The following is a 24,197-nucleotide window of genomic DNA, read 5'->3' as shown; positions in this document are numbered from 1 at the left end:
TTTACAATGGGATTTTGTCGTGTATATAAGACTATACTTTGTCTTGTTTGTCTGTTTGCTGACTTTGTGCCGCTTGCTTTCGCCCCTGCCTTTCCTTGCCACTCCAATTCCTTTCCATCCATCCATCCATCCATCCATCCATCCATCCATCCATCCATCCATCCATCCATCCATCCATCCATCCATCCATCCATCCATCCATCCGTCCATCCGTCCATCCGTCCGTCCGTCCAGTGGCTCTCTCACCCCTCACTGTAACACGCCGTGTAGGTCATCCGTACCAGAACCGGACACCGCCGAAAAAGAAGAAGCCTCGCACGTCGTTCACGCGCCTCCAGATCTGTGAGCTGGAGAAGCGCTTCCACCGGCAGAAGTACCTGGCGTCCGCGGAGCGCGCGGCCCTCGCCAAGGCCCTCAAGATGACTGACGCTCAAGTCAAAACATGGTTCCAGAACAGACGCACCAAATGGAGGTGAGATATACGTTAAGAGCCCTGCATGCCCTGTCGTGTAGGCATATTGGTGGTCGTGACTCGTGGAAGTATAGCCTGGAGTTCAAAGTGTTGCTTCTGAAGCACGTTACAGAATTAACGTTTGTTAATGTTTTGTTTTTTGTTTTTTTACCTAAGTTGGGCTGTTATGGCCTACTGACAAATGAAGAAGAAAGGGGCTATGACGATTGTGTTATACATTTTCAAAAAAGAGTCCAATGGGGTATATGGAACATTTCAAGAAATAAATGTCTTCGGGAATTAGCCTAGACCTGTTTCCAGAGAAACGTTTAGATTTTATCTATTTGTTTCATTTTTCATAACATTCATAACATCCATAACATTCTTGTTCAGTTTTAGTAGATCACACTTTTGGGATTAATTAATGCATCCAACCAGTTTAAGTCATTAAATAGACATACATAAGGCAAAATGGCAACAGAAGAATTAAATTACATGCTAAATCATTATAATTTTCTTATTAAAAAATGTATTGCTTAAAATGATAAATTAGAACCATATATCCTGATGTGAGGGTTGTTTCTTTGTTAGACTACAGATCAGTAGACTATATAGCATATGTTTTAATGATTAAAAAAAAATCATGCACCATGATGGTTATTATACGAATCAATAAAAAGGCCAATTAGCCTATACTGACTTATACTTTGTTTAGTTGACTATTGTTCTTTTCCCCATTGAATAGGCTAATACACTTTTTAACTGATTCATCTCATTTCACTATTAAATAACATTCTGACATAGTTTTAAAATATTAGCTGAAATAGTATAGACCTATTATTCAATTAAAAGAGTCCATTTGATGTCATAACAAAGTTATTCAATTGTTATATATTTATTTTTCCATTATTATTCTAGAGATCAGTAAAAAAAACAACAATCAGGTGCATTGGGCATATAACTTCTGAATTAATTCATTCTGAAGTTTTCATTCTGAATGAAAAGCCCTCATGTCGCCAGAGCCACTATCAACTTGAACTTAATCAACTAGCCTTAGGTGTGTTAAATAGGCATTATATTGTATAGTAACGTAGTCACTATACAATATAAAATTGAAAATAGTCCCTGGGACCCATACATTAACCATACATTAACCAGCAGCAATGTATGCTTAATGTAAAGGATGTATAATAATATATAGTATTAGCCCTAACTGTGGAGAATAGGAGACCATACAAGCTCGAGCTTGTACTAGGCCTGCTATTCTCGAATCTCGAGTAGCCTATAGTCCGGCAGCCGACAGCCTTCTTTTGTTTAAAGTGGGAAATTTGGTATATAGTATTTTATATTGGCCTAAAATATTGTCTATATATACATTCATGAATCCATGCTGACCGGCTGTCGGTATTGAGCAATTACTTTTAGGGGTTTCTCGTGACCCTACCATTAACATCCTATAAGGCAAAAATGTCAAAGTTTCCTTATGCTTTAAGTAGCATGTGACATATCAAACTAGGGTGTTTTCATAAATCTGAATCCAAGCATTAGTTTTGCACAAAAACACTCCTTGGGCTAAAAAAAGCCATAGCCACTTGTCCAGATTTCCCCAAAATGTGCTGATCTCATTACATTTGTCATGACGGCTATGGCCATGCACAAGGAGTGTTTTTTGTGCAAAACTAATGCTTGGAATGGATTCAGAATCATGATAACCCCCTAGTTTGACATGTCACATGCTACTTAAAGCATATAAGGAAAGTTTGACATTTTTGACATTTTTGCCTTATATTGGATGTTAATGCATATAGGGTCACAAGAAACCCCTATAAAAAATTGCTCAATACTGACAGCCGGTAGCAAGTGGATTCATGAATGTATGTATATAGACAATATTTTAGGCCAATAAAAAATACTATATACCAAATTTCCCATCCCACATGCCCGGCTGCCGGACTACTAGGCTACAGAAGTTTGAGTCGAGCTTTATACCCGTCTGGCCGTCTCCTCTCTCTCCTCCGTCCCCGGGGTGTGTTTGTTTTCCACGCAGGCGGCAGACGGCGGAGGAGCGGGAGGCGGAGAGACAACAGGCCAACCGGATCCTCATGCAGCTCCAGCAGGAAGCCTTCCAGAAGACCATCAACCAGCCGGTGACACCTGATCCGCTATGTCTGCACAACAGCTCCCTGTATGCCCTGCAGAATCTGCAGCCCTGGACCGAAAACACGGGCAAAATCAGCACCGTCTCGGCCTGCGAATAAGAACTTCCACACGGCATTTCACACTGCAAAAAAGAAAAGAAAAAAGATCCAGAATGTTACTCTCCTTATGGTGTGAGTCTCACACCATAAGGAGAGTAACATTCTGGATCTTTTTTTCTCACTGAGAAATACACTCAGACTAACAGTGGGAGTCAATTGGCATGCAAGTGTAAAAAATGGACCTCACAAGAGTAGGCCTACATTTTAATTGTCTTCTTTTTTTTTTTTTTGCTGTGTGAATTCTGAATGGACACAAACAGGAGAAAACCAGAGTGGAGGACCCACAGGCTTGATCATGATCTTCAATAGGCCTACAATGAAGATCAATACATTCAGGACGGACTGACCATTTGGAGAACATAGGTCATGGTCGCGGGGAACAATTTCTGCAATAGAGACATTACATAATGAACATAAAAAAGAGACTCAATTCGAGGACCAGGCAGCCAGTGATATTTGACAGTTTAAAACTGTCAACATTACATCAGTGATTGAGTGATATGCTATACCTGAGAGACCCCTTAATTCTTTCATAAACAGCATATTTTCATATTTCATGTCTGACGAAAAAATTATCGTATTATCGCGATCGCAGGATAGTAGCCTATTTATCAGCAATGTTATTCTTTAAAAAATGTGAGCACTTCTTTTAGCACCTTTGTATTATGCAGTAGGCCTATTAATGGCCGCTTGTTAAGCAGTCTGGACATTTGGACATTTGGAAAACAAATTGTTTTATTTTATTGTTTCATTTAATTAAAAAATATTTCTTTATTTTGTCCTCAATGAGAATCTGAAACTGACTAATAAAAGAAAAATAGTTGCATTTATAGTCTATAATTCGTGGAAATTGTCTAAAGGTATATTTATATGCTATTCTATATTTTTTAATGATTAGCTGCAGTTTATACATTTGTAGGCTATCTTTGACCACATTTATCAAACACAGAAGTTTACAACAGTTTGTAAAAGACTGTCTTTAATTTTTTTCCACTATAAATAAGACTGTAACAGCTTATATCATCCTATATTTCAACTTTAAGAGCAGTAGTAAGAGGCCAAGGTTGCCACGGTTGCGCTTATAAAACAAACAAAACATGCCTACACATTCTGTGATTCCTTATTTTTCTTGGTTAATCAGCATTTACTTGAAACCAGCAATTTTTCCCAACATTTGTGTGTGTGTTAGAAAAAAATACATTTTAAATCAGAAAATCAGAAAAGCGTTAGCTTCAATGTATTAAAAATGAAGCATTCTTAAAAAAAAAAAAAAGAAAGTAGCATGAATGGAACCACAGCCTAAAACAAACAGTGAATGGAAAAATTTGTTGGCTGTTTATTGACGTTACCCATATATTATCCACTCAATACTGGTTTTCAATAACTGACTGACAGTTGTGGTCGGGTGATAAATGTGAGCGATTAATGCTGTCTTGTGCAAGAGCTCCCGTGTGTGTGTGTGTGTGTGTGTGTGTGTGTGTGTGTGTGTGTGTGTGTGTGTGTGTGTGTGTGTGTGTGTGTGTGTGTGTGTGTGTGTGTGTGTGTGTGTGTGCGTGCGTGTGCGTGTGCACGTACATGTGCGTATTATTGTCCTATCTCTCGTGCACGCGTTGCGTGTGTGTTGAGTTTCTCATAATGAATGTGTTTATTTGTTTCATGTGCATTATGAATGCACTTTAAAATTCTCTTCACCACTTAAACGCTATAGGGTCCCCCAGGGGTCTATCCACATGGCCCCCTCCTTTTTCCCTCCAAATCTCTGCAGAACATAACCGATCTACAAGTTCACACTGCGTTAACACACTGTGAGCTTGTTGATCTATCTTTGCCAAATGTTCGACTACATGCCCAGAATAGGGATGTTCAAGTTTAACTCTCAAAGACAAGTGAGAATTTCACTGTGTGTGTGTGTGTGTGTGTGTGTGTGTGTGTGTGTGTGTGTGTGTGTGTGTGTGTGTGTGTGTGTGTGTGTGTGTGTGTGTGTGTGTGTGTGTGTGTGTGTGTGTGTGTGTGTGTGTGTGTGTGTGTGTGCGTGCGTGCGTGCGTGCGTGCGTGCGTGCGTGCGCGCGTGCGTGTGCGTGTGTGTGTGTGTTAGGTGCTGAGCCAGCTGGTGGTCAGTGTGTGATATGAGTCTGTCCAGGGTCTGTGCTCTCCCTGGCGGCTGAGCAGGAATGCGGCACACAGTTTCATCATCCACTCAGGAATATCAGCGGAGAGGGGCTCCCCTCAAACACACTCACATTCCTTCTGCCTATTAGTGCAGCACAACACACACACACACATGCACACGTGCGCGCACGCACACACACACACAGACACACACACACACACACACACACACACACACACACACACACACACACACACACACACACACACACACCGTACCTATAGGCATCAACACTACTTGAGAGTGAAATCACACACACACACACACACAGGCACGCACACACACACACACACACACACACACACACACACACACACACAAACACACACACACACACACACACACACACACACACACACACACACACACACACACACACACACACACACACACACACACACACACACACACACACACACACACCCTCCAGGGAGAAAGGTGGCTGGAAGGTCTGATGCAGGCGGGGCGTCATGCAGGTCATGTACATACATGCAGGTTAAACTCTTAACTTTTCCTGTGTTCAGGCTTCACAGCGGGGTCACACATAGTCTACCCTTTGTCTCCTGCATGTGCACGGTAGTGCTGATTTATACGTGTGTAACTCTGAGCGTGTACATTTGTGCACTCTCAGAGTTAAAATAGGTAGTATTTCACTGTATAGTATGGTGGAAGAGTACATCCAAGCCAGATTTAAGACGAGTTTCTTATTTTAATCAGACTCCCCAAAAAACAAACTTTGATAGAGGAATGTTATTACGTTGCTATAGTTGCTCCTGACTTCATGGATAAAGTGACATGATGTTGGTCTCAGTTAGACTATGTGTTCTCAAGGTATAGCATTCCGCCAAGGGGACATAATATACGCGAAAGTATGGATGAATACTTATCTTCTTTTTCCACTGATTTGTACTGACAGCATAACACAGTCCTGGGGACTTGTTTCCATTGTGGTCCTATGTATTCAATTTATCAACACACCGGTAGCATAAAAATAACATGTCATCACATGAAAAATGGCAGCAGTGAATGGCAAGCCAGATTAATGACTTTCTATGGGTTTAATGTTGCAAGAACATTAAACATAGGACAAGACACAGTAAAATCATCATGCTATTACAGGTCCATTTGGTTATATTTGTATACACTCTCACTCTCAGAGTTACAAATTTAATCAACACTGAGGAGTTTACAGTTCACCAATCCAATGTGTCACACCAAGAAAAAAAACAACTGTATTTCAGTACGGGTATTTATTATGATCCCCTTACATTAGTTGGTGAAATATGTGAATGTCTTCCTCTGGTCCTTGCAAAGCTGTGCTTATTGAGGAGCTGGAGAGCATCTTGATGGAAGCTGCAGCTGTGTAGCTACCAGATGGTGATAGACTTCTACCAATTCCTCCAGGGTGGCAGTTCGGTGAAGAGGTGGGTGCTGGCTGCTGGGGTAGCCTCTGTCCCAGCTTTACTCATGGTGCTGTATGGGGTAGCCTATGTCCCAGCTTTACTCATGGTGCTGTATGGGGTAGCCTATGTCCCAGCTTTACTCATGGTGCTGGGGTAGCCTCTGTCCCATCCTTACTCATGGTGCTGTATGGGGTAGCCTCTGTCCCAGCCTTAATCATGGTGCTGGGGTAGCCTCTGTCCCAGCTTTACTCATGGTGCTGGGGTAGCCTCTGTCCCATCCTTACTCATGGTGCTGTATGGGGTAGCCTCTGTCCCAGCCTTACTCATGGTGCTGGGGTAGCCTCTGTCCCAGCCTTACTCATGGTGCTGGGGTAGCCTCGGTCCCAGCCTTACTCATGGTGCTGGGGTAGCCTCTGTCCCAGCCTTACTCATGGTGCTGTATGGGGGTATAGCCTCTGTCCCAGCTTTACTCATGGTGCTGAGGTAGCCTCTGCCCCAGCCTTACTCATGGTGCTGAGGTAGCCTCTGTCCCAGCCTTACTCATGGTGCTGAGGTAGCCTCTGTCCCAGCTTTACTCATGGTGCTGGGGCAGCCTCTGTCCCAGCCTTACTCATGGTGCTGGGGTAGCCTCTGTCCCAGCCTTACTCATGGTGCTGGGGTAGCCTCTGTCCCAGCCTTACTCATGGTGCTGTATGGGGTAGCCTCTGTCCCAGCTTTACTCATGGTGCTGTATGGGGTAGCCTCTGTCCCAGCCTTACTCATGGTGCTGGGGTAGCCTCTGTCCCAGCCTTACTCATGGTGCTGTATGGGGTAGCCTCTGTCCCAGCCTTACTCATGGTGCTGGGGTAGCCTCTGTCCCAGCCTTACTCATGGTGCTGGGGTAGCCTCTGTCCCAGCCTTACTCATGGTGCTGGGGTAGCCTCTGTCCCAGCCTTACTCATGGTGCTGGGGTAGCCTCTGTCCCAGCCTTACTCATGGTGCTGTATGGGGTAGCCTCTGTCCCAGCCTTACTCATGGTGCTGGGGTAGCCTCTGTCCCAGCCTTACTCATGGTGCTGGGGTAGCCTCTGTCCCAGCCTTACTCATGGTGCTGGGGTAGCCTCTGTCCCAGCCTTACTCATGGTGCTGGGGTTATCTCTCCTTCACCCTCCTTCACCCTATGAAGAACCAACAACCCTCCCAGATGATTCTATCATCTGATCACCATCAATATCATCACCATCAAATGTATCTTATTACATACCAAACTCCATATTTTGTGATATTCAAATATACTAGGATATAACATTGTTTTGCCTTCTCTTCAGCAGTGTTAATTTTGTTGACTAAGACTAAGAACTAAGACTTTTCAGAAGACTAAATAGGACTAAGACTTGTGTGTTATTCAAAAGAATAAGACTAAATCAAAATATTGTGAAAGAATTAACACTGCTCTTCAGCTCTTTAGTGCACAGCACAGAAAATACATTCTACCAATTTAATTTCAACAAAAGTTAAGAGCTGCAGAGAACAGACACTCTGCACTGCAGCAATGATTACTGTCAGAATGTAAAGTGTTACATGTTTTAACAAAAAAGGTTTTGTTTGAAGACAAAATATTCACTTACAGTACCTTTAACCCTTCAGGGAAAAGCATGTCAACACAACTGTGTACATGGGATACACCTCTTATCAATGTGTGTGTATGTGTGTGTGCATTAAATTAACAAAGGACAGCATAACTTCCTATGGTTATGGGCTGAATGAATTCCAGAGTAACTCATTTATATTAGAAATCCCAAATTAAGTATGATCAACTTTACAACAACATCTGGGAACCCGTGCTGAGCAAAAGCAGCTTCCAATAATAATTCATATCTAGACTATGCTTGCTTGGTGCATGTGTATGAGTCTGCATGGACATGTTTGTGTGTCTCTCTGTGCGTTCGATTAATTTTTCAATCATCACTTGGGAACAGAACAAAACACTCACCTAAATTACTGAATTCCGGTGGGTTATAAGTGGCAATAAATCAACTGCCACAGTGAAGATTATAGCAATTATCTTGCTATTATTTGGAATTGGTGGTGATGTAGTAATTATGATACAGTCAAATAATTGCATAGCCTATAGGCTACTATATATATACACACACACACACACACACACACACACACACACTCACACACAGGTCTCTCTCTCTCTCTCTCTCTCTCTCTCTCTCTCTCTCTCTCTCTCTCTCTCTCTCTCTCTCAATTGGTCATTGTATTCTTATGTTCAACGGAGAGGTAGTTATGTATGGAATTACTGCAGTCTGTGGGTTTGTATTGCATAGCATTGCATTGCCACAATTAAGATTCGTGCTTTTCTATTTTACCTAAATTATATTCCCCTGATCTCTTCGAATTTAACCTAAGCAACAGAACTAAAAAGCTTGTGTTTTAGTCCCCTCTAGTGGACGCAACTGAGCACAGCAATTCATTTAACACCTCTCCGTGTCGCTGGCTGATGACGTCGTCTCCGGCGACACGTTCGTCAAAACATTACAACGAAATTGTGTAAGTGTCCCTGTCATTGTCGGACTGTCCCAGTCCAGCACAGTACAGGACTGTCCCAGTGTCCAGCACAGTACAGGACTGACTGTCCAGCCTCTACAGAAACATGTCTCTGCTGCGGCTCGGCGCGTCTACAACCAAACGTTGTATAACTAAGGGGTTCGTTGTGGAATCAGCTTTCACAGGTCGGTATGTTCACTGTCACAACTAGCCCTGGTCCAGTGCTTACAGCGAGTCTCTCTCTGACTCGCTGTAAGCACTGGACCAGGGCTATGTCACAACATGCTGCAGTGCATTACACACACGCCATTTACTTGTATTTCACATAGAACTAATACACTAGTCTAGACCAAGATAACAACCAAGCTATATGCAGGTTGTTTGTTTGCCACGAACTCTACAATCAATCCATTGATTGATTTGATTGATTGAACATTTTATGAACAGTTTGTAGAATGGGTACATTTCAAACAAAGTACAGGTCAATACAAAATCTGCTACGAGGATAAAACCAGAGAAAGCACTAAGACTTGTTTATATCAGAGTCCTCCATTTTCAATTCATCAAGAAAATCAGTGCGCCGCCCGGGAATCGAACCCGGGTCGCAAGAATGGGAATCTTGCATGATACCACTACACCAGCGGCGCTTATAATATACTCTTGTAACTCACCCACACCAGATCATGAGATTAATGCAGGATCTGTGTAAAGTGTAGATCTACAATATTAGTAATATGGGCAGTCATGGCTAACAGAATAAGTCTGAAATAAAAGTTGAATTCGTTGAATTCAATGTTTTTATAAATCATTGTGCAACATGAATCCCACCATTATAGATGATGGGCTAATGCTTGTATAGGTTAAGAAAGTAAACTGCCCTTTTTAATCTGCTCTGAAGAAGGCTCTTGCCAAAACGCGTCAGCGTTCTCAATAAAATATGAGAAATTGCATCTGAGCTGGTTACAGGTTTCTATTAATTAGTATTATAGCCTACACCTATAGACTCTTGTGGCTTACAGAATTGTCTGAAATAAAAGTTTGATTGATTTTGATTGTGTGCAGTGTGTATGCATGCAGTAGGCTATACTTTTTCTCTGTCACAAGCTCCTTGTGTTACGTTGGGGTACTTTGGGTGCTTGAGACAAGCCGAGTGTTGAATGTGACTCTTATTGTTCCTCATAGGATGGTCACGGTCGGCCAGTGGATCGGTGAAGGACAAGGAACCGCTGCGTAAAGCGAAAACGCCACAGGGCCGGTTTGACACGCCCGAAGAGAAGGTCAAGGATGAAAGTGAGTTATTAGTGGCAATATTTTTAATTGACTTGTGAAATCAAGCATTCACATAAAATGACATGATTAACTTGTAAACCAGGAAGAAAAGCTGATTATTTCAGCACCGGTGAAGTGAGAGTCAAGGAAAAGAAATATCTGCGTTGGATAGGATACATTATACTTATGCATTGAAGTATGACTTCTGGGATGAGGGTTTAAATTTGGTAAATATTGACTGCATAAAAAAGTGTGAACGTGGTGATAGGATTAGATTTAAATACACGTCCAGTTCAACACTATCATCATGTGTTGTGTCGTTTAAACCAAGTTCTTGTTTCATTTTTCATCTCCCAGAATTCCCTCGTGATGTCAACCCTGAAACTAAGGAGCAAGGGGGCCCCAGAGGACCGGAGCCCACACGCTACGGAGACTGGGAGCGGAAGGGCCGCTGTATTGACTTTTAGTTTGTTCTCTTTGGGATATGACACGGCTATTAAGGACACATACAGTCGATGGTAACCTCATTAGGACAGTTATAGCCTATCTACTACCTACTCTGTTCAGAAGACCGCGAGCTAATGCTTACCGCTAGATACCAAGGAAACGCTTGAACGCTATCTTCTTTGCTTTCGTAGAAGAAAACTTTAAGAAACATTGTTGAATAAAGCTTTCTTCTGTGCAGTTGAGGAAGACAGGTTTTTTACACACGTCACCTACTCCTCAGGTGTGCAGAAGCTGTCATTAATGTTTCTATCAATAGTCATGTGTTCTTGAGCATTACACTGAACCTTCACGACTCGCTTTGGAAAAGTGCATCAGCGAAATCCATCCCAGCGTTGGTCCATCGGGGCCATACTGGTTTTCAGTCTGTGGACAATGCGGAGAAAGGACCTCGTCTAATACAGTACATCTATCAGTACACACTACTTTAATCACTCACTATCTTTTAAGTAGCATCTCCTGTATCATGGTCTCGTTCAGATGTTTAAATGGTACCGTACATACACTTTAAAATCTTGAGTGTTAAAAATGATTGGATTAAAACTGAGGATTTGAGTGAGCACCACAGCCAATCCATAAGAAAAATATTTTTTTTATTCCAATGAGAAATGTAGTGATTACTGTATTTATTTGTGTATATTGATTGAGTTAAGAGTACGCACTCAAGCACATTATTATCAAAAGCAATCGTATTTGAGCTCGAATATTGCAATCTGCAATACACATTCTGTACATTTTGTTGGTGTATTGTGGTTCATTAGTGCAGTGCATGGCATTGAAAGTCACGGGTCATTCCTTGAATCCTTGTATTGTATAGAAATCTGAATGTTTTGAGTAATAAAATCTATTGCAACTAGAGGAGTGTTGATGGGATTTTGCCTTCTTTTACCCCCCATCTCAAAAAAGCAGGAAGGGGGGCTGGTTAAGGGAATGGTATTATAGCTGGAATTATCAGTTACCCAGTCCCTGACCATTATTGATTGATTGACTGAAGTATTAACAGTTTGGAGAATTACAGTACATTTCAAGTACAACTCAATACAAGACTGATAACTGTGGACGAAACCATAAAGCATTACGCTTATTGTTTACGATAGGTTCCACCATGGCATGTTCAATTCATCATAACATTTAGAGACGTGCAAATATACACTTATATAGCCAAAAACAGGAAATCATCATAGAGGAGGTAACAATGGGAAAAAACATATACAGTGAGGGGGAAAAGGGGTGGGTGGGCGATTCATATTTTATTTTTTTACTTTTCCCTTTTTACCTCTATGATGATTTCCTGTATATATTTGTATGTCTCTAATTGTTATGATGAATTGAACATGGTGGGCCCTGTTGTAAACAAGTGTACTTTATGGTGTCGTCCACAGTTAACAATTTTGTATTGAGTTGTGCTTGAAATGTACTGTAATTCTCCAATCTGTTAATACATTCATCAATCAATCAATACTCTGTACTGTAGCCTACAAACATGGAGTACAAAACCATACATTATGTATCCACTAGAGGGCAGTAAAGTATTGTTCCGTCTTCCGTTTGTTCCTGTTTACAATTGAACTTTCTCTTCCCTCCTCCGCTGTTTCCGTAACAAACAAAGAACAGTAGCAACGATGTTGCAGCAGAGACATCGCTACGACGTTTTGATAATTCATCTTCAAATATAACAGTGCGCTAATAAGCCTGGTGAGTATCATTTTATTGCAGTAAGATGGGGCTCAGAAATGAAATAGCGTTATAATTAAACTAGACATAGATACATGAATTCACAGTTTTAGTTTCCATTATTAATTCAAAGTTTTAGTTTCCAATAATTACAGTATTTTCTGACTCGCGAGATTTCTATGCATCATGCTCATTTAGACCAGCTGTGTGGCCAGTGCCACTCGGACAGCGGTCTAAATGCCTTTAATAGTCATATCTGTGTAAGGTCACACAAACAGGCAGCCAACTATAGAATGGAATGGTATGCTCTTCCTATCTATGGCTGGACGCACCCTTCATCCACGTCTGTCTTTTTGGGGGGTATTTTGAATGTTCAACGTTTCAGTGCCGAGCTCCGCAGAAGGCTTTTTCTTATTTATAACACACATACAGTGTTCATTGTTTGGAGAAAAAAAAGACAACCTATGTACAGTAGGAGGGGAGGGTGTGGACAACGACCAGAATGCCACTGACTGGACTGTGTGTAGGTCATTGTTGTTTGGTTCCTCTGTTGCTATGACACAGCTGCTGCCATCCACAGATTGTTTAGCCACTAGCAGACTAACCAAGTACAGTACTACAAGTACTACAATTTACACTAGTAAAATCGTGTAAATTGAACAAAGATTGGCCCAAATGGACATGAGGATTTAGTGTATAGAGAGACTACTGGACTAGAAGGTCTATATGCGATTGAAGGTTATTGCCATAAGACTTTGGTAGCCCTTCCTTTTACAGTCCGGTAATTACTGTACTGGAAAAAGAAGGGCTATCAAGACTTTTAATGAATGTGATCTTGTAATCTGATGGGAACTGAGTTCCCATCAGATTCAGTTTTCTTTTCAGCCTGGTTTCAGGCTGACAACCACTAGCTTAATACATGAATGACATGGCTATCACTGTTGACATGGCTCCTATCTTCAAGCTTTCAGTTTGACACATGACTGAATTGTACAAAGTTAAGTGATATGGCTGATTAGGCCCTATGTGTTAACCAGGGTGGTTAACCACTCCCCCTTGAAAACATTTCATTCCAAATGCAATGTGTGCGATGCTACAGCATTTTAGTGTAAAATCATACCTCCTCCCCATTTTGCCTCTTGCCAGCTAATTTAGATAATTTTCTCTTATCAGACTGGTAGTGGGCAGGGGGCCATTGTGAGTTTGTTGCCTTTGTCAGTGTCAACATGCTGCCAGTGACGCCCATGGGTTACATACACAGCCATTTTCCAAACACTGTCTTGATGGCTGCTAAGTGCCAGTCTGTCTCCAAAATACTTACTAACTTGACCCTGTCAAGTTAGTAAAAAAAGACAGCATAGGGCGAAAACACACACCCATGTGTGTGTTTTCGCCCTATGCTGTCTTTTTTGGACACATCCATGCATGCTCCACATTCTAGTCTAGTCTAGCAGCACCCTCTCAAAGCTATTGCTATTTGCTATGGCAACGAGACGTACTCAACTCTGCGTGCGTGCGTGCGTGCGTGCGTGCGTGCGGGGTATCCTTCCTAAATTCCATCTTGTTTTGAAGATTATTGTAATACTTTTACAAATGATCATTCATGATCGTATCTGAAATAGGGTGCATTTAGGTGTAGACCAAGATTATGTGTGTCACATGGTGCATAATTCAAAAGGCAGATGGAGGGGAGAAGTTGCCTGGCTCCGTAGTAGAGCGAGCTTGGCATTAGCCCGGCTAGAACGGAATGTCTTGTTGGCGTCACATCTGTAAGATGTGAGGTGGAGAGGGGGTGTAGAGCCCCTCCTTAATTATTGATGAAGATTGCTCAAAGTGTACTATGGGGGGCAAGGCTTTCACAAAGCATTACCCTCAAACTCTACATACATACTCTATTATTTAATAGTATGTAGAGTGGTTGAGTAGTGTACGAGTGTTTTCATTGAATGGTATTTTGCTGAGAGCGGAAGGTGCTTGGCTGTGCACCCTGTTTAGCAGCAACACTGCCACAGTAAGATGTCCCCCCAACATTCTGATAGTCACCTGGCAGCCCTGACATAAAATCATAAATCTCTTAGCAACAGCTACGGTACAGTATATAGTAGATTCGGAAGCTAACCCAAACATGTATGCTGCTGTCGTTATTGGCCGATCTGGTCTGTGAGGGCAATGACAAGAGGAGGACAAAGTGCAGTGTTCACCACCTCCCCTGGTCCAGCGAGCACACAGGCAAGTCAGAACATGCAGTCTTAATGAGATCGGTCAGGTGAGCCAGCCTAGGAGCAAACATATCATTACACTTACATGGATTCAGTCTGATGCTTATCTGGACGAGAGTTCCACTCCCTGAGCAGCTAGAAAAGGTGTCTAAAAAAGCATCTTCAACAAACAGGTTTGTGTGTACATTTGAATTCCTTTATTTCATAAATCAAGGTGATAAAAACTGAGGAGTCTTCTTGATTCTCGCACGCACGCACGCAGGATCTTACTCTGCACTTGTTTTCATCTTTTCACAGTGTACACCATAAACACATGAGCCATCCCAGCGCCTTGTTTCAGGAGCATGACATCTGGAGCTGACAGGGCCTTCTCCGGGTCTCTCTCCCCGATGGAAGCCAAGGGAGGCGGCAGAATGTGGAACAGTCGGCTCCCAGAGTTCACACAGACGACGGGAGCGAGCCATATCCATCGTTCACGAAATGCAGCGGAAAGAGGGAGGATAGAGGGAGAAACAGAAAGACAGGGGGAGAGAGAAAGAGGTGGTCCCAGGAAGAGTGTCACTATGGCTCCTTCCTCCAGATATTTGACAGACAGGCAATATGTGATGAGAAAGCCCCTATTTCCCACAGAGCAGCAGACGTCCATCCTGAAGAGGTCACAGGAGGAACCCGTACAGGTAACAAGAAATTAATACATCATATACTGTAAAACTATGACAAGCTCACAACCCGTCGCAGATGGACCGATTACAGAACCAGAGCCAACCAGTTAAAGAGTCGACCCCGGTCAAGGTGTTAGTGATATTAGTTTTGTTAAAATGAGTCTTATGAATCATTTCTATAGACTAGAGCAGGGGTGGGCAACTGGCGGCCCGGGGGCCACATGCGGCCCCCACCTTCACTTAATGTGGCCTAATTACTTCAGTCTAAATTAGTAGCTCATTGCTTCAACACAAGTATAATTAAAGGCATTTGAAATTACATAAAAATGGATTCCAATTAAAAAATAGCAAAAATGTAAGATTTCAATTCGAGTATAGCAAAAATAGCCGATCTACAAGCTCAAAACGTGTTGCACAGCGATGCGTTTTGAGCTTGTAGATCGGCTATTTTTGCTACGACAGTAATATATGGCCCTAGGGAGTGAGAGTGGAACTATAGTGGCCCTCTCCATCGTCAAAGTTGCCCACCCCTGGACTAGAGTATAACAGGGGTCTTTCCATCTCTGCAGTTCTTTAGTAAACAGAAAATACATGATCTGATCTGATTTAAACAATCAGGTGAGATATCTAAAACGGAATGCAGGATAAACAGGTGAAAAACTTGTGTGAAGTGAGGGGTGCTCTTATCATCATACATCACATTCCGTGCTCAGTCAATCAAATCATCGCTATATGGGGTACACAAACACACAAAGCTGGGCATACGAGGGGCTAGCAGCCCTCAAAAATGAGCAGACAAAATTGGAACTGGAGGACTATGAAATTGTCCCTTCAGTGTCAATGGCATATAATGTTTGTGTTGCCACAAATCTACGTCACATTTGACCTAATTTCTCCTTTCATTGTCAATGGCAAATATTGAGACGTGTGGGGCGACTGTGGCTCAAGAGGTAGAGCAGGTCGTCCAATGATCCATGGGTCCATGTCGAAGTGTCCTTGGGCAAGACACTGAACCCCAAATTGCTCCCGATGTGCTGGTTGGTACCATGCATGGCTTCCGCCGCAATCGGTGTATGAATGTGTGTGTGAATGGGTGAATGTAATGCACAATCTATGTAAAGCGCCTTGGATCAAGGCGCTATATAAATGCACAATTTACCATTTATTTTACAAAATGTACGTCATATTTGGCGGACATTTGACCTAATTTCTCCTTTCATTGTCAATGGCAAATATTGAGACATGTGGGGACAAAAGCTGTATATAGGAGCGCCCCTCAAAAACCTAACATGTACCGCTGGTAAATAGCTGTAATACAGGAGAGTATCAATGAGTGTCTTGTCTTTTTGGAAGTAATAGGCTAAGGAATGTTTACTAATATAACATAGAGTCAGATGCTTATACATTTGCAGGAGCAAAAAACTGAATCGGGACCTTCTTGATCTTGTCTTCTTTATAGGATAAACGGTGGCCAGGTGATAGTACAGAAAGCTATCATCATCATATCAACATGGACTATTTAACCAGACCAAGAGACCTCAGTGCCGTGGACCGCCACAACCTCTCTCAGGGTAACATCTCACCTTCCTCGGCCTCTGGAGAAGACCTCATGTCACCCTTGGGGCTTTCAGACCTCAGGGGCAGCCCCTCCCGTGATGAATCCACTTTTGGCTCAGTCTACCTAGGCAGTAGATTGGGGCAACGCAGTCACCGCAGTCCACCCAGGGAGTTCCATACCCCAACCTCCCCTCTAAGCCCTCGGCTGTCGTCCACTCTCCTCTCTCCTACATACACCCCCCACTCACGCCACCTGAGGCCCCAGAGAACTGAGCTGAGATTAGGGGGAAAGGGAGGAGGAGGAGGGGAGAGCCGCTTGAAAGTCATCTCATCTACGGGTTACTTCCAGGGCCGCAGGTCCCCCGCCCCACACACTATACCCCCCACCCTCCACACCATGTCCCCCAACCAGGCCAACTACTGGGCGTGTGCCATCCCCAAGTCTCTCCCCCCTTCCCCGGACCGGCAGTCTTTGAACTGGGACCCTGACAGGGAGTACCAGGACCTCCTGGACTACACCTACCCTCTCAGGCCAGGGAGGGTGGTCAGTGAGTGGGATGGCACCGATCCACAGGGTGCCTGTCTCCTCCATACAGACTCAGGTCTCCAGGACTCGGGGATAGAACTCGATCGCATCTGCAGCTCAGCCAGCCTATCAGCTCTGGACTTTTCCCTGAGCAGGGCGGAGCGTACTGGACTGGGGCGGCCCAGAGGGGACGGGACACTCGGCGTCAGCCTTAGGTCTGCCAAGATCCATGGGCTCTCCAAGTCGTCAGACGGCCTTCTCTATACCAGTCCCCTCTCCCCAGAGGACCTCTTTGGTTTGTCCCTGGAGAGCCTGGATGGCAGCAAGGGCAGAGCCAGAGAAAACCAAACCGGTCACAACGCTGGCGAAGGTCAACGCCGTCAACACCATGCGTCCACGCACTCCCCTTCCTATTTCTCCTCCTCCTCCGCCTTCATCCGCTCCACCAGCATTCTTCCCCGGCCAGCGTGTGTCGGAGACGGGGACTGGGACGAGGACGAGGACTACAGACCCCTCCCAGATCAGCTGGAGGAGTTGCAAGCGCTGTCTAGGCAGGTCAGCAGGGGGGAATACTCTTACTGTAATTAACTTATTCGATTTAGTTTCGAGAGAGGCATGAAACACAAAGAACACTTACAGCTAGTTCTGAAAATAACCAAGTAAGCAGCAAAAGGCTCGAGTTGAGTGTTTGATTTGAACAGGTTTACAGCGAGTCTGAGGAGATGTTAGCTTGAGCCTGCCACCTTAAATGTATATCTTTATGAGACTGCTTTGTATATTTGGAAGCTATGTAAAAAAGACAAAATATTTGTTGGTGTATTTCTATCATGGCTGTAGGTGAGGGAGGTGACAGCGCAGATCAACCAGCCTGTCTCAGCCAGCTGGGAGTCTCTGGACCCTGGAACCACCTCCATCTACTCCTCCACCCCCCTGCTTGAAAAACAGCAAGGAGAGGCATCTGATAAACGCAAAGATGAGGCTGACAGACGTTACAGGGAGGAGAGGGGTGCTCATGATAGGACTGCTCAGTACTTCAGTAAGGGTAGGTGTAAGAAAGAAGGACAACTTCCATTCCACTCTATTGTATTAAACATTTTTTTACTTTATTTAATTCATTTTTCATTTTCGCTCAACTTTCAATGTAAATGTGTCTTATTTGTATGTATTGATTTTCTTTTGTTAATGGTACAGCAAGATACCAGGCCGAGGGTTGTGGCTCTTTCGGAGCGGGAACTTTGATAGGTGGGAGGGGTATCATATACACTCTTGTTGTATGCTTTTGTTCACTGACCTGTATACGATTTGGGATGGATGGATGGATGGATAGATAGATAGATAGATAGATAACATTTTTATTTATTTATCCCATTTAGACCTGAAGACGATTCTACAAATGCCTTCTAAATCCGGACAGTTTTCTGAAAAACCTCATGTTTCTATGTCAGTAGTTCTCAAACATTTTCATGTCAAGGACCCCCAAAAATATATGTAATTGGCCACCGACCCCCATCTGAAAATATGTCATTCCAGGAACCCATCAGAAGCAAAGATTTGAGTTAAAATTAAAAACGTTCGCTCTGAAAGAATATATATTCAAAGATTTGTGCCGCATTTATACGATTTTTCAAAAATAGCTAAAGTATAACATACACCAAAAGGGGTTCCCGCCCTGAATGGGTTATTGTAATGTAGTTGTTTACTATGTTTAAGACCAATAAGAACCAGATACTACCGGTAAGTACATTTCTCTAAGATCTTCACTGCCTTCCCTCAGCAGGTGATCCTGGGGTCAGACAGATTCATGGAACACAGACACAGCCTGTGGACAGGGGGCTGACACTGACCAGTCTCAGGGAGGTAGAGGCTCTGGTGGGACATCTTAGTGGGCTGACCTTCCCAGCGGTCCACAGGACAAGTCAGGAAAACCAGGAGCAAACAGACTCCCTCATGCAACACATCCAGGTATGTATGTGTTGTGTGTAATATGTGTGTGGCACAACGTTGCCTCAGTGGTTAGCATTGATACGTTACCATTATGAAGGTCCTGGGATTTAATCCAACTGGCAGCCGATGTTGTGGCCTTTCTGTGTGGAGTTTGCCAGAGCTCTATTCATGTAGGTTTTTCCAAAAAATACAAAAATGAATGCATGTTCTAAAACATTTCAATGGGTGTTTCCTGTCCAGGTGTTTTGCTCCAACCTGGGGGAGCTCGTCCATTGGCTCTATACTGTGGTTGAGAGAATGGCGGTTTTGTCTCCGCCTACCGTGGACATTGAGAGCGTCAAGTCTTCTCTGGCTGAATATCAGGCAAGTTACAATGCTTTGTTCATTAATGAGGAGTCACCATTTGGATTATTTGATGTTGGAGTGTGTTTTGTGGTTTTTTTCCCCCTGTATTTTTCTTCCCCTGTGACAAAGTGTGACATCACCAAAGGGTCAGTTGTTGTGGACTACAGCCAGTGTCTCCTGTAGTTCCAGTCATACCGGTCCCTCTAATTGATGCCTTAGCGAGCAGACAATAATCAGAATGATATACTGCATAATCGTGCTGTAGGTCCTGCATACTATTCACTGAATGAATAGCTGTACTATGCGTTGACATGTGCCATCATTCAATGTTTACCATGGTATTTCTATTTCCCCCTGCCTCAGAGTTTTCAGAGAGAAATGAGTACCCACCATCCCCTGACCTCCTCTGTCCTGCAGACTGGAGAACTTCTCCTCAGCTGTATGAACTCCACGTCTCCTGGTGAGTCTGATGATGCGGACAAAGTAGTAGTCAAAAGAATGTGGAGTTTTGAAAATCTGCACAACATTATACACAGGTTGGGTGAATTTCTCTAAATTGATTATACGTGCAAAAGTAGAATGTTGAATAACAACACAAAGTGGGTATACATCTTTAAAGTGATATCCTATTGACAATGAATGGAGAATTTTACATCATAGTGTCTGAGCAATTAGGCATAGTGTCTATTTTCCGTCATGATGATGTACGATGATAAGAGCGTCCCTCACTTCACACGGGTGTGATTTATATATATATATATATATATATAGTATACACCTGTGAAAAGCCTGGTAGTTTCTTGTGTTCTGCATCTCCAAAGCATTCATTTAGTCTTCAATCTAGCACTAGCACTCACTCACTGAATCCAGGTTTGGTGCAGGCAACGGATTCGTGTGAAAATCAACCAATAATTCCCAGTAGGTTACTTATCAAGCCGTTCTTATCGGTCTACTGCACATGCTGGGAGCCTACTGAAAACGACAAGCCTCCTCATACACTAATCTAAACATAACCGCAAGCACGTAGCAGTGCGGTCCCAACCTTAATCGTCGTTTTCGTTTTATCAATGCCAATCGCAGCCAGTAGGCTCCCAGACTACATGCAGTAGGTCGATAAGATCGGCTTGATAAGTAACCTACTGGGAATTATCGGTTGATAGATACCATTCAAAGCGGGTGGTGCAGGACGCCAGTCAGGGCTTCACTAAAATGCATATTAGTCAAATAGGTTGTAGTATGCAGGGATGTTAACTAAGTGATACAAAACGATTTGTCTAAGGATTGAATCCACCCCACGGGACATGTGGACAGGGACTTTAACCATTTAGCAATACATTGGAAACATTTTATAAATGTTTTGTTAATATTTGCATAAATAATACATAATGACACATAGCAGAAAGGCTCTGCTGCTAAACTGGATTACATCACTGATCACTCTCGTCTCAACAACCATCAGTGTTGGTTATTAAATACATTTTACAGTAGTCTTTAATAACAGCCAGCCTACAGGCTCACAACGGGTCGCATCCGTGTTAGGGTTAGATACTAGGTTAGTACAACATGTTAACTAGTGCTGTGTAGTGGTACTCTTGTGTTCTGGCTGATGAGGTAACTCAATTACTCAACACCACAGGACTGTCTGATAAGAGAAGCAGGAAACACGCTGTGAGGAGAATGAAGCCATGCATACAGAACTCGATTTATGGAGAAGACCTCATTCCCGTCTTGTTTTTGCATGACCTGGGGCGGGTGAAGTGGTTTCTGTTCCTCAAATGTGCTTTTCACTTCTGTCTGTTGCTCATCCTCCTTTCCTTCTGTATCTACTAGACTCTAGTAGATACAGAAGGAAAGGAGGATGAGCAATGAAAGGATGAAAAGCACATTTGAGGAACAGAAACCACTTCACCCGCCCCAGCTCTAGTAACTAGAGCAAGGGTTCCCAAACTGTGGTGCGTGTAGCCCTTGTGGTGCACGGCAAAATCTGGTAAATCACTGTTGTAAGCAGCTGCAGGAGTATACAGTAGCTGCATGTCTCTCAGTGCAGTGACATTCTATGATTATTTGCCATAGTCATATTAAAAATGTATAACTTTCGGCCAAATACAACGAGACTGAGTGTGTCAGCTAGGTCAGGAGGTAACAGGGGGTGCAGTATTTGTAATATTATCTAGTATTTGTAATATTATTCAGCCGATTTGTCCCAATTTCCTTTTCAAATAGCCATTGTAACACGTGAGCTTGTAGATCACGCTAATTTTGTCAATGTTTGAATAGGGCTTATCGCGTTTGTGTTTATTTCTATCAAAATGTTGTGTGTTTATTTTTGTTTTTATTTTTTCTAAATGTTTTTGACACTTTTTGACAAAATAACTGTCAAAACACAACAATTGATGGTCTAGGTCTGGGTCTAGGACTCAAAATCGGGATCAGCATCAGACCCATAAATTGCCTCTGTCTATTAAGTTTTAATCTTCTATTTGTCTCTCTGTTCTGTGCTCCACCCTTGTGAAGTCCTGAGAGACACCCTGCTCCTGATAGAGAGTCAGTCCAAAGCACTGGAGAGCCACACAGAGCACCTCTTCTCGTCCATCCTGTCGGCCATGGACAGCCTCACCCAACCAGCCAGTCAGCCCAGCCAGCCAGCCAGGTCACCACTACCAAGCAGGGGACAGGAGATGAGGATAGGGGACTCTGGGATTGTGGGGATTCAGGGCACCACTTAAACAAATTGTTGCTGTTGAGCAGAAGCCTTGTATCTCCAGATCTCAACTTTTTTACGTTTCGTTTGTTTGGTTTTTGTTTTCATAAATCAGTGCCCTACTTCGTTGTACAAGCGTGTTGTGCTAAAGTAGCAAAAGTAGCTGATCTACTAGCTCACAACATGCAGCATACATGTCGGCAGGATGTGACATGTTGTGAGCTGAAGGCTGAAGCGAAAGTGTTTTTATGAATATTTAACCAATGAAAAGTATTAACAAGAGCTTGTGAATAATACTGGAAAATAGGTTGTCTTAAAAAAAAGGGAACCGTACCAACTGACAGTGACAAACTACGGTGTTTACAGCAACCTACTGTATCTACCTTCACCACTCACCAGTGACGAGAACCTGATGACGCACAGCGATGCAAATATCACTTGTTTATTTATTTGCTGTTGTTGTTTTCACTTCTGGAGATTATCGTGTGTTTTTTGGATACTGTGTGAGAAGATGTGATTTAGGACAACGGTAAAAAACTTTACTGTGGGTTTCTATTGTAGCTGTATCATCAGGAAATCATTTAGAACTGGGACATCATGAATGCAGTTAAAGGCAAAACTGCACTATTTGGCCTTGAATGAATAGTGCAGCCTGATGAAAATTATGATAAAAGAGTGAGGGAGGTGCTAAGTTGTTTCAACAGTTCTGGGAGCAACGCAGGGAGGGGAGCTCACAGTCTGAGGAGGAGCTTAGGGTCTGGCTGGCTTTTAACAACATGCTTTAGAAAGAGATGATATATAAACAACATGGAGAGCCGCTTCATACAGTCCAAAATGCAGCTTTAAAGTTCATGAGAGACAACAACAAGCAGAACTCTGGGTCTAGGTGTCACCGAGAAAATTGACTTCCTTTTTATTATGTAGACAAGACAAAAATAATCACATAAAACAATACTGACGTTTTGTTATTCAGCCATTCCCCATATTTGATCCAAATGGTAACAACTTTTGTTTATTTACACATTTCAATGTGGAAGACTACAATATGAGCAGAGGAGTTTGTCTTTGGTTTGATTGATCAAAGTATTTATTAACAGTATGCAGAATGAGTACATTTCAAATGAAAGCACAACTCAATACATGGTGACATCGTTTTTAAAGTTGGAACATCAGATGTGTAGAGAACTGCAGAAGAACAATTTGAACACCAGTTAAAAACCATTTGGACACCAAATCTCAATGTCTAGACAAGAAACATTTGATTGTCCTACCCAAGTATATAGATTTATTCTTTATTTATTTATTTACATGTGGTATAAAGGACTAATTTTACGGTGAAGTTTTGTATTTTGGGTTAACAACCAATTGTGACCCAGATGTATTTTTTTTAAAGATTTTAGTACAGTGATGTCAGATCTTGTGCCATGTTGGCCAGAAGTTTACAGGTTTTATATCTGATCACACCCCACCAGTACTACAAATTGTGTCACATGGAATAGAGTAATGTCAAGAGTAATGACGTTTGGTTCCTCTGGGACATATGATATGGACATTGCTTCTTTAATCTTTCTACTTCATGATTGTAACGGTGTACATTTAGCAAGGGCTTTTCTATTCGTAGAGAAATACCTTTGTAATACATGAACAGTGCACAGTAACGGGGAATCCTGCTTGTCCTCATGTATTGCCAAAGAGCTAGAATCCAGTGGGTTTGTGATGATTGAATAACCATATTCAGCTCTGAAATTGACAGATTTTCTACAACTTCTTCAGGACTGCTACCGGAGCAAACAGCTCAACTGTTACACCTGGAAAGATAAGAGGCCCTGACAGTTTGTGTAAAAGTGAAGAGAAAAAAAATAGTTTTTCTGCAACAGAAATGCAATTTATAGGTAAGCTATTACAGCACAAATACCTGTGACAGTAGTTACTTCTGTTTGCCCTGGTTTGGCTCTGGCCAGACAGGTAGCCAGCATACTG

At 42.7% G+C, this 24,197-nt stretch overlaps 3 protein-coding genes across 5 annotated transcripts in view; all 3 read left to right on the top strand.

Annotated features, from left to right (window-relative positions):
- tlx1 (T cell leukemia homeobox 1) overlaps positions 1-2,709 on the top strand; it is a gene marked incomplete at both ends in the record, with an annotated part of 4,050 nt that extends 1,341 nt beyond the window's left edge. The window contains 2 exons of the mRNA XM_079511660.1: positions 235-472; positions 2,499-2,709. Of these exons, the coding sequence (XP_079367786.1) occupies positions 235-472; positions 2,499-2,709 (449 nt within the window). The remainder of the gene's footprint in view (positions 1-234; positions 473-2,498) is intronic.
- A 6,055-nt stretch (positions 2,710-8,764) lies between these two features.
- Positions 8,765-11,445, top strand: sdhaf4 (succinate dehydrogenase complex assembly factor 4). Its single transcript, XM_079512307.1, has 4 exons — positions 8,765-9,001; positions 9,999-10,106; positions 10,443-10,553; positions 10,599-11,445. Exons 1-3 carry the CDS (start codon positions 8,923-8,925, stop codon positions 10,550-10,552), a joined length of 297 nt encoding a protein of 98 aa, XP_079368433.1. The 5' UTR covers positions 8,765-8,922; the 3' UTR covers position 10,553; positions 10,599-11,445.
- A 693-nt stretch (positions 11,446-12,138) lies between these two features.
- Positions 12,139-24,155, top strand: cep68 (centrosomal protein 68). Of its 3 annotated transcripts, none has more exons than XM_079511789.1 (8): positions 12,139-12,284; positions 14,780-15,159; positions 16,604-17,782; positions 18,065-18,269; positions 19,005-19,189; positions 19,412-19,534; positions 19,880-19,976; positions 22,031-24,155. In XM_079511789.1, exons 2-8 carry the CDS (start codon positions 14,827-14,829, stop codon positions 22,240-22,242), a joined length of 2,334 nt encoding a protein of 777 aa, XP_079367915.1. In that variant the 5' UTR covers positions 12,139-12,284; positions 14,780-14,826; the 3' UTR covers positions 22,243-24,155. The 3 variants fall into 3 exon arrangements, with proteins under 3 accessions (XP_079367915.1, XP_079367913.1, XP_079367914.1); XM_079511787.1 differs by having other exon boundaries at positions 19,002-19,189; positions 22,031-22,256; XM_079511788.1 differs by lacking the exon at positions 12,139-12,284 and adding an exon at positions 14,527-14,655 and having other exon boundaries at positions 19,002-19,189; positions 22,031-22,256.
- Positions 24,156-24,197: the final 42 nt, after the last annotated feature.

Source organism: Electrona antarctica (assembly GCF_951216825.1).
Source record: "Electrona antarctica genome assembly, chromosome: 10".
Classification (NCBI taxonomy): domain Eukaryota; kingdom Metazoa; phylum Chordata; class Actinopteri; order Myctophiformes; family Myctophidae; genus Electrona; species Electrona antarctica.
This window is presented reverse-complemented; position numbering and strand designations above follow the sequence as displayed.